Below are 11,092 nucleotides of genomic sequence, written 5' to 3'. Positions count from 1 at the left end.
AAATCAAAGTTTAAATATTCTGCAAAGTAACTGAACTAAAACATGTCATCTCATCTCACACTGCATTTGTATTATTCCTGGCAAAGATGACACCCAGAACTGTCTTTAGGCTAAAGGCAGCTGTATACAACAAATGGAGCATGGAGGGTGAGGAAACAGCTGTAATCTCTCTCTACTCCATTCCCATCTCCTAGACTGTATATACAGAGAGGAAGGATTTGGGTTTGGTCTTTAAACCCATTGGTCAAATGGCTGGCTTTGGTCCAGGTGAAACATGAGAGGAAGCTGAGGGAAGAAGGAAACACAGGGACACACACACTTTCTCTCCATCCTCCCTCTCTCTGTAACAGTGATCATCAAAGCAGGAATAAACCTCATCCTGTTGTAATTGTGGTTTAATTTTTTATTTGTTATTCTTTAAAATAATCTGCTGGAATGGAACTTCTTTGTGTAAAAGGTAAGTGTTTAATAACCAGATCATTCATCAGAGTAGGAAGCTTTTTGTAGGCACTTGCTAAGTACATTTCTGTGAAGCCTAGATGTGCACTGCTTATTAAAGAGAATGGGAATGTTTGTTGCATAGCTTCCCCATGAGACGGGCTCCAAGCATCTGTAAATTCTACAAAGTTTTTAAGCACTTGCAGGCTGGTTGAACGGCTGCTTTGATTGGGCTCTGCTCCAGGATTTGCATGTGGCTCACATTGCAACAGTTTGATACCATCTCCCCCTGAGGCCTGAGAATGAAAATTTTCACTGAGTTTGAGAACCGATGGGGATGCTCAGGTTGTTGAACAGAGCGGTATTGCCAGTGTAGTCCAACTTGGGAGGTGGTTTTGGGCTGCAGGGAAAAAAGGATGGAAGAGAAGGGGAAAGAGAAGAGATGTGGGAAAATGTAGAGATGAGAGTGGTGGGAAAATGTAGAGTTTAGAGTGGTAGGTGAGGGAAGCAGAACAGAATGCATTGGTGGGTTAGAGGGGTCTTCAGCAGAGAGTCCTGATATTTTATTCTTATTTATTGACAATTACCTTCTGCAGTGACAGATTCCAATCGTGAAATATATGGCTATGTACTAATGCATGTGTAGCACAAGTTTTACTTTTACATGGTGGTAGTGGCAGCTGTTTTGTGCCCATTAAATCTGTCTCTTCATAGATTGGATTGGTGGGGGAAGTTTAGAACTCTCTTCCTGTTTTTAAAATCTAATTTTTAGTAAACTTTAATAGACATATTTGACTTAGAAATGATGACACGGTGAGACTTTAACAAGTGTGACTTCTATATGAGCAGCGCTGCTGATAGTCCTGGGGTTTTCTTGATCAATGGAAGTGACAAGAAAGCAGATCTATTACAAGTCAGACCCTAATATGTATGTTTTCTAGTTGGTAAAGGCTAGATATCATCTTTCCCCACAGACATATAAATACCTATTTACAGCCCACATCTTTAGATGGCAATGGGAGCTATTTTGATTATGCAAAGCCTGTGAGCTTTTTTGAGTGATTATTATCCATAGATGTTCTTGAGATAGACACCGGACTCAAAACCCACAGTTGATGGATGTCACACCTTACTCACTATTTCTCTGACCTTGCTTCACGTTATGTCCATCTGCTAAATAGTTGAAGTGGTCACTTACACAATACTATGGCCATGTCTATAGAGCATAGGTATTAATATAAATTGAATATTAAATAGGATTGTGTCACATAGCAAGAAGAGTCTGCTGGCCACAAGCTGTAGAAGGGGTACTGTCACCTCCCAAGCACCCCTTGAGAGGTGAGTGTGCTGTCACATGCTGTGACCCATGTCAGTTTCCCATCCTGAAAGAGGTAACAATGAGGTCACTCAAACACCCTGATCGAGGAGAAGCCAAACACTCCATTTTGCCGCAGAATATCTTCCTTTAATAAAGCCTTCTGAAAGGAGCACTTGTACATGGGGTTTAAAGGCTCTTACCTCAGAGTAAGGATAAAAATTAAGAGTTCTAAACCAAAAGTCTCTAGTTTACAGCAGAAGGAGTTACTGGTAGAAGGCCTCAGGTTTCTGAGCTGTCTGGAGAGCTCTCCAGTCCTTCCCCCATATGCTCGGGTCTCTCCCAGGCCTTCCTGCCTGGAAAGCTTTGTAGTCTTTCTGTTGCTTGTTCAGTCTCTCCTAGACCTCCCTACCTGGAAAAGCTATTGCCTCATTCACGCTCCCCTCCTTTGGAGCTTCCTTTCACCTCAGGACCTTTGTTCAACTAAGCTCTCCTAAGCCTCTTATTAGGCCCAGGTACCCCTACTGAATTAACTGCCTTCCAGCTATTTAGGCAGTTAGTTATGCCCAGGTTGTCTTGGATTGGCTTGTTCTCTTCCGTGGAGCCCGTCACAAGCAGGCTGGGAATCTCACTTATTTAAAGGGCCAGCTGTCTGATACCAGCAGTTCTTGTTTTAGGCTTCACGGGGTCTGCCCAGTATGTTTACTTCCACCTAGACATTGTTTAGTGTAAGTGATCCCCACCTACAGTTATAAGTGAGGACTTGTAATGGTCTTTATAGGATGCTGAGTCTCATATGAGGTTTATTTAGGTTGTGTACAAACTGTTTATTCATGGGGCCATATTGTGTAGACCTAGCCCAATATTGTAGATGCATGGAGTCATGCTGCCCCAGGTGAAGCTACTGGAGGCCTGTACCTCAGAAATCAGAAATCCCCCTGGATTTTTCAGGGAACATAAGGTGAGTATGCACAGCACCCTCTACTGGTGCTGCATGCTCTCTTTTTCACAGCTGCCAGCTCCGGTTGCTGGGGCAAAGATGGAATGAAGCCACCGCCTTCCTCTTTCTCCACTCAGACAGAACTCCCTGGACTCCCCAGAGCGCAGGATTGCATATGGGGAGGATAGCACAGTTGGGAGGAAAAGTTCCTTGTCCACTCTGCCCCAGGCACAGTATAGACCATAGTGACCCAGTACAGTTGACGTTCTAAGGCCCAGGGTTTCAGCCACAATATGACATGTAGAATATGCTGCTTTTTCCACCTGACTCTTCGTTCCCTGACCATAGTAATGTTTCTTCTTGCGATGGGACTCTGAGGAGGGAGAATTTACATGTCTTTGGAATACAGTCTTCTTTTTCAACTGCAGAGACAGGAAGCATTAAATGCTAATAGAATCTTACAGCTCTTGTTTCATTCTTTCTGACACAGAGTCATTCAAGTTTCATGGCATTTGTCTCCCTTCAGTCTGCACTCAAACTTCAGAGAAACTTCACCTTCTGTCTCTGTTTCCAGACCATACTCATTTTTAATTCCACCTCCTCACAAAAACGAAATATTGGTCCAGAGACTTAGGGAGGAGTATGTAACAGCCTTGTGTATCCTTATGCATATTACAAACATGGCATCTTGCCAATGCAATTAACTGATGGGTGGGGAAGACAATCCTGGAAAAAAATCTTGACTCTTTCTAGCCTGTACGCCTTTTAACATGTAAACATACACTTTATTCTCCACAGATTTGGTCCCTATGGGCTTCTATCATACCTGCTTACATTATTGACAGAAATCAGGTTCTTGCTTTCTGCCCCTAATACCACTGCTAAGGCATCAGAGCTAGGAACTGAATGAGATAGATGCTATTTATCTTTATGCATCATCAACAGAATTATCAAGTATGTGAAGGTGGCAGCCAGACAACCCCCACCCCTCATCTTTTTACTTGTAAACCAAGCACACTTGATCTAGAAATATTTGGGAGAGAATCAGCATGGAATACTACAATTCTTTCTGTACACAGTCACTTTTCATAAGAGAACCTGGCTGAAAGTTTCCTGTAGTAACAATAAGTAGCTTTGGAATGGTGTGGCCAGTAAGGAGAGTGGTCCTTACAGCCAATGCCTCAGTTTATAGGCTACTAAAATCTGAGCTCTCTCTTGGGGTATGGCCAGACTACCCGCCGGATCGGCGGGTAGCGATTGATCGATATATTGCGTCTCATCTAGACGCAATATATCGATCCCTGAACGCGCTCCCGTCGACTCCGGAATTCCACCAGGGCGAGCGGCAGTAGCAGAGTCGACGGGGGAGCCACGGCTGTCGATCCCATGCCGTGAGGATGGGAGGTAAGTCAAAATAAGATACGTCGACTTCAGCTACTCTATTCCCGTAGCTGAAGCTGCATATCTTACATCGACCTCCTGTCCCCAGTATAGACCGGTTTTGACAAAATCAGAACTCAACCTGGTAGAAACATGGCCAGTGATGCTGGAGGTACCATCCCCTGTAGTGATGAATAAGTCCTATTGCATTTATCAGAAAGATAGTCTAATGGTTAGAACGCTATCCTGGGACTTGAGAAACCTAGGTTCAATTGCATGCTACGCCCCAGAGTCTGTGGAGCCTTGGGTAAGTCTCACTTTGGGTAGGTCTACACTGCAATGTAAGCCCAGGGTTAGTAGAACCCTGGCCTGTTAATCTAGGGCTTGAGTGTCTACATGTGTTTATATCCTCAGGCTAAGAATTGTTAAACACTGAGTCCCAACCTGAGGCTCCAGTGTCCATACTACTTTATGCAGACCCAAGTCCAACCACCCACATCCAAGACTTCCTATTGCCCTCCCAAAATGTTGCTGCGTTAGCACTTTGTTCATGGTACAGCATGGGAAAACTTGACTATCCAGATAACAAAGAAATTCAGCCTGTAGGATTATGGGATATATTGGCAAACTCCCAGAGGAAGAGTCCAAGTGGGGCTACATCTACATTGCAAAGCAATAGGGCTTGAACCCTGGATCCTGGCTTGACTCCGGCTCAGACCCATATATCATGTTTATGAACAATAAATGTACAGCGGTAGCCAAGCAATTTTGGCTTCTGTTCATGTCACAAGCTATTCTTGCTGAAATGGTGCCTATTTTTAGCTGTAATGAGAAATAAATCCTTGGAGTTTTATTAATTTCACAGCAGTGTGGCTTTGCCACATATGAGCTGTTTCTAAAAATGTCATGCTGTAAACGACATCCTATTAAAATATCTAATTTATTTTAAAAGGAAGCACAGCAGCATTTTTATAAAATCTTAGTGGCCCAAATGTTGATTCTTAACTCCATAGGATTGTACGCAACCATCCTATTTGGGGGTGGGGATTCATCCTCGTATTTACACCCTCCAATGGCCTTCAGTCAATCTCAGCCAGTATCATCATTATTGGTATGCCAATGAGAGCTCACCACCATGCTGCTTTGCTGAGTTCCCCTGACATACAGTAGTTGTCATAGATGGTAATTGGAAAAGAAGTAGGCAGTATAATCTTTATGCTGCTATGGAAAAGCTAACATGGCATTTCATGACTTCCAGTTAAAATTTTAGCTCCAGAGCCAGTAAGGTGTATGGATCTTTCAAAGGCTGGTGGTGTTTGAAATAAATTATTACTAAAGTCAGTTGTTTAGCATAGTTTATTATGTCATTAAATCAATGCTTGTTATGTTGTATTTATATACCAGGTATTTACTTAAGGCAATTTTTTTATCTTTCCTCGAGATATTTAGAGATCTTATCCTCTTGACAAAAATGTGGACAACATTGTGATACAAGATTGCTCTGATTATGTAATTTATCTTATATTATGATATATTAATACAGATACTACTTTGATATAGAGCTCATTTGCATCTTTGAATGATGAATAATTTTTTGAGAGACTGAAATTTCTTAGTTTTTAAAAGAATATTTACAGCTAAGAATCTTCTAAAAGTATTATAGGAATTAATATAGTTACATGTATTTCTATTTTTATTTTTAATAGTGAAAAAAGGAAGGTTGAATGGAGCTGCTGGTAAGTTTGACTTCCCATACTCTAAATTTAGATAAGCATCTTTCTTTTTCTTTTAAGAGCAAATATGCATTGTGCTAAAGTAAATCTGTTTAAGCTAGAAATAGTGGTAGGTTCTCAATCTATCCGGGGTAAAAGAAATAAGGACATGCAAGTTTGCTATGCAAAATTTTCTACTATTTACAAGGAGAGAAATGAATCACAGCACTTTCCAAATAAGATTAAAGTCTATAATATGACATAACATTTACTAATGTTATTTTCTACTATACTAATGCCTGAAGTGTATATTTGCATGAGAAAAAGCAGCCAGAAGGTCCTGAGACAAATGAAACCATTGTGATGGTGGCGGGGGATATTGGTGGTTCAGGGTTTGCAGCTTCTTCAAAGGTGGGCAGGGACTATGCCTGAATGTGCCCATTGAGGACAATGGAGAAGTATGGATGGGAGCAGAAGCCCCATAGATCTGTAGCTGGCTGGTTCAGATGGCAGCACTAACCCATGACCTAGAGCAAAATCTGACTGCCTGGGATTGTTTTCAGTCAGCCTCCAGGGTCAAGGGCTGGACAATGGCTAGAGAGGCAAGACCAGACTCACGCAGACACAAACATTTCAGTGATCTGTGTAGTCAAATGCAGATTAAAACCTGAGTAAGGACTTAAAGATTTGGCATAACAATAAAATAAAATAAAATGATACATTACCTTTAACTTGGGGCACTCCAGGACATTCTTAGGAAACAATGTATGCCCTCTTGCATACAAGAATGAATAGTACTTGACAATAGACTAGGACATTGCCACTTGTATCAGTTATTTTGAGCGTACCTATGGCCTTGTACACCACTTGCATATTTAGTGAATAAGCAGATATTCAGTCTCCAAAGTTTACCTCATTTTTTTGTGGTGCATAAATTAATTCCCTGCTAGGTACCTCTGAAGACAGCTTAATTCCATAACATCTTTGGAATTCAATGAACAGCCTGTTGTTAAAACTGAGGTTCTTGAAGTAAACTAATTCTGTGTAATTATTAGTTCTCTAGAAAAGCTCATCTATAAATCGATAAATGTAGTAAAATATGGCAGTCCTGACTAATGCCACCCTGTGGTAACCCTTGTAAATTGTTTTAAATTACTTGGATTAAAGAAAGGTGAAAGTTGAGGTCATTTGAACTACCATTTTTAAGCCACAGAAGTCTCAGAATATGATTATCATTTAACTCATTGAGAAGCACAGTCATTATTAGTTACATCCACATTTCTGAAGTGTAGAACATGGTAACATTTCTTTTCGCCGTCATAATGCATAATGCTGTCACATAAAATGATTGCACAAGAGCCAGCAAATGTTATGTTTCATCTGTGCTCTAATTTACAATAATGCTTACAATTATAGCACTGCTTGATGTAAATTAAATAAAACATTTAAATTGACCTTTGAATGTTATTTAGCACTAGCTATTATCAAAGTTAACAGTGATATAGACTGAAAGATATCTTCAGAGATAAAGGCCCAGAGTTTCCATTCTTGAGGAACTGCAGAAGAGGTGCCTATATGTGGGAGTTAGAGGTGGTCTTAAGCTACCCATATATTCCCACTATTCCACTCCTGCCAGTCCTCTCCTTCACATAAGTTAGAGCAGCTGTAAGGTTATTCTGTCTTGTGTTGGCTGGCCATAGCTCCACTGGGCCATTACAATAGTCAGGAATGAGCTAGGCAAAGGGATGACCCAATAGTGCTCCCTTTCCCCCAACTATGGACCCTGAATTGGACAGAAAGGGAGGTGACATAGAAAGTACTATGGCAGATTTGGGCTACCAAAGATTCCAATCTTCAAGTGGCTAGTTAACTGGATTTTACCACTGCTTTTCACCACCAGGGTATACCAGTGAATGTGGCTCAGAATCTGCATTGTTATAATTTAAGGGCTTTGTGTATGTCTCTGTGTGTACATGGAGGCATGTGGTGAAAGACGTATTGCAAATGTCTCTTTCTCCTAAGTTTTCTTAAGTTAGTCCTAAGTTGGTCCAATAAAAGATATTACCTCACTAATCTTGTCTCTCTTTTTCAAAAGTAACTGGTGAGATTTCAGGGAGAGAGAGAGATGGGGGAGAAACACTGTGAGGACATTCAAATACAGAGAAGAGACACTGAGGTCTTAAGCAAAGGAGTCAATTAAGGAGAAGCAGCTGCTTGAACACGGCAGATAACAGAGCTGTAGTAAGAGAAGAAAAAATGATAGTTCAACAAGTCAAGATTTTCTTCAGAGGCACTCAGCTATGTGGGAAAAGGTGCTGGGGAAGCAACAGAAATGTGAGCCAGGTTTGAATACTGGTGAGATAGACTTCAGTGTGAGAGGGGAGTGAAGCCATCAAATGTGGATGAAAGCTTGGAGTTAAAGGTGGATTTAACAGAGATTCTTAAATACATGTTTTTAAAGGTTAATTTGCCTGTCTAATTGCTCTGTTTCTCATCCATTGTGGCTGCATTTGCAAATTGCACTGAATATTTGAAAAGATGTTAGCTTTAATGTTGGATGAAAGGTATTTATGTTTTTGATATTTGTTTTTTGGAGATAGAAGATTAGATTTTTGATGGTGGTGTTCAAAATCACTAGAATTAGGCAACTGATCCAGGAAGCAGCCGCAGTCCCTGGGGGGTGGGGAGGGGAAACAGCACCATGTGCTGCTCTTGCTGCTCCTCCAGGTATCTCCTCCAAAGCTCCCATTGGCTGTGGTTCCCAGTTCCCGGCCAATGAGAGCTGCAAGAGCACAGAGCCCTCTACTCGCCTCCCACCCCCCTGCCCGGGGCTGCGGGGACATACAGTAGTTCAGCTGCTTCAGGGAGCGGTGACACGGGGTAGGCAGGGGGGTGTGCAGGGAGCTTGGCGGGCCGCACGAAAGAACCCCACGGGCCGCATGTTTAAGACCCCTAGTTTAGAGCCAACTTTGCATCCTCCCACAACAGCAGCACCAAATTCTGCTGCGATGCAATTGAGGACTGAGCCAAAAGCATCTTACCATTTATTGGAAGGGACAACTTTGCTTCCACATTTAGATTTACATTGGTGCCTATTTTTGTACTTCTGTGATTTCATTCCATTCATTGCAATGTAGACAGTCATATAATGTAACTTAACGTGATTTGGAAATATCTCAAAGTTACATTTACTCTAATATGCATAATGTGGGGCAGATTTTTAGATGTGGCCTCCACTTTTGCACATGCAAACATGCATGTACAACTTATTTACTCATTGATTTCAATGGGAGCTAGGCACCTAAATACCTTTGAGGAGCTGGGCTTTTCTCATGATGTTTTGTAGCTACTGCCACCTAAACAAGGAAGGCTTCTCCTTCTGTAAATAATGCACCACTTTTGTACACACCTAACTATTAGAGAACTAACTACTTCCTATCGAATATGCTCCTGCTAGAAAAACAATTTATGAAAATTTTATAAGGTGGCCACCAGACCTCAATCCATACCTCTAGCTGCTTTAGGAATGTTTTGTTTTAACTTATTTTGCTACACAGAGAGCCATATTTTCAGAATATGCAAAAATAAACAAACAAACAAATACTGTGGCTGCGAGTCTCATTGCTTTGATCAACTGACTTGGACTTGAGGGCCCTCACTACAGAGCTAAACATAGCAGCATAAATGTTCGCACTCAGGCTACAGCCTTGGCTCTGAAACCTGGTGAGGGAGGGTGGGTCTCAGAGCCCAGGCTCCAATGAAGTGGGAAAGTCTACACTGCTATTCTTAGCCCCATAGTGTGAACCCCACGAGCCCGAGTCAATGCTCCCAGCTCCTAGCACAAAACAATGAAACATGTAGTTAATTTGTTTGTTGTTTCTGTTTCAGACACATTTAACACCTATGTTGTTTTAAAAGTCCAAAATCTAAAAAGCACCACAATAAACAGAAAAGGAAGCGAACCTTGCTGGGAACAAGACTTTATGTTGTAAGTAACAGAGATTTCTTGTCAATTAGTTTGCATTGTGTCATAGCTATGTTTATACAACTGAAAATTGATAATGAACTCTATGACCAAACACAGCCAGGAGCTTCAGGGAAGGGAAAATCTAGCTCAGGGAGAATGTGGGCTAGCCTCCTGGCCTCAGGACCCAGAACAACAGAAGTCAGTGGTGTGGGCTGTTCTGCCAGAATACAGATCAAGGGGAGGAGAAGCCTTTGTGATCCAGTTTCATTAAGCTTATTTTAGCCCCAGTGAATAGGGAGCTCTAGGATGGGAGACAGGATTCAAGTAGACACAACTTGTTATTTTCCATTCCATACTCCTGCTTGCCAGTTAGATATGCCCAACATATTATTTTCACTGATCATTGAGATTATCTTTTAATTGCTGACATATTAGACCCTGTATCTTGTTCCTCATGTCTCTCTCCAAATCCTGCCCACTGCCATCTCCCTTGCTTGAGCCATCTTCTCCTCTTTCCACCCCACCTCTCCGCCATCTCATCACCCCTGTTTTACTCATGAGCTTTATTGGCTCCCCACAGCTAGATGGGCACAGGCACATATTCTGCCTCACCTCAGCTCATTGTTACAGATGCTGTTCTCAACTGGGATTTTCAAAAGAGCCTAAGGAAGTTAGCTATCTGGCTCCCATTGAATTCCTGTGTGGTTTGGGTGCTTAATGCCCTTAGGTTCCTCATCTCCACTTTTTCCTCTGCATCCTTGCTTCTGATGACATCTGGTCATATCCTCATATGCACCATCACATCTTGCTGCCTTCTCCTCTCATCACAGCAATATCAGTTTTACTCCTAGCAACTAGGATTAGTGAAAAATTTTCAGTGTTAATTTTTCAGATAGAAAATTCATGCAAAGAAATTTTTGGGAAAAGTATTTGCTTTCCTCAAAAATGATTGATTTTTTTTTAATCTAAAAACCTTTAACCAAAATTTCTTTTTTTTTTGCCAAAATGTTTTGGGCTCAGTTACCAAAAGAAAAAAAAAGTCTTCAGGTTCTCAGTTTTTTGACAAAAAGTTGGTATTCTCAGTGAAAACTCCCACCCCAATCATTTTCCAGCCATTTCTACTAACAACCTTATCCCCTTTCTGTCTTTTCCTGCTAAGTCTCAAAGAAATAAACTCCATGATCTCTTTATTTTATGCTCCCGTAAGCTCCTCCCCCCCAAAATAACTTTTCATTTTTGAAATTTTAATTTAATTTAGCATTTTCAGGATTTCACAAATTTGACTTGTTTTTTTAAAATAACAACAATAGTCTAAGATCATTGTTTCAATTTGAGAATCT

At 41.2% G+C, this 11,092-nt stretch overlaps 1 protein-coding gene across 1 annotated transcript in view; it reads left to right on the top strand.

Moving 5' to 3' along the window:
* Nucleotides 1-317: 317 nt before the first annotated feature.
* Nucleotides 318-11,092, top strand: part of LOC117883647 (protein unc-13 homolog A-like) — a 77,894-nt gene continuing 67,119 nt past the window's right edge. The window contains exons 1-3 of the mRNA XM_034783192.1: nucleotides 318-457; nucleotides 5,780-5,809; nucleotides 9,674-9,773. Coding sequence (XP_034639083.1) covers nucleotides 436-457; nucleotides 5,780-5,809; nucleotides 9,674-9,773 — 152 coding nt within the window. The 5' untranslated portion in view covers nucleotides 318-435. The remainder of the gene's footprint in view (nucleotides 458-5,779; nucleotides 5,810-9,673; nucleotides 9,774-11,092) is intronic.

This window comes from Trachemys scripta, chromosome 10 (assembly GCF_013100865.1).
Source record: "Trachemys scripta elegans isolate TJP31775 chromosome 10, CAS_Tse_1.0, whole genome shotgun sequence".
NCBI lineage: Eukaryota > Metazoa > Chordata > Testudines > Emydidae > Trachemys > Trachemys scripta.
The sequence above is the reverse complement of the archived record's forward strand: the minus strand, read 5'-3'. Positions and strand labels throughout refer to the sequence as shown.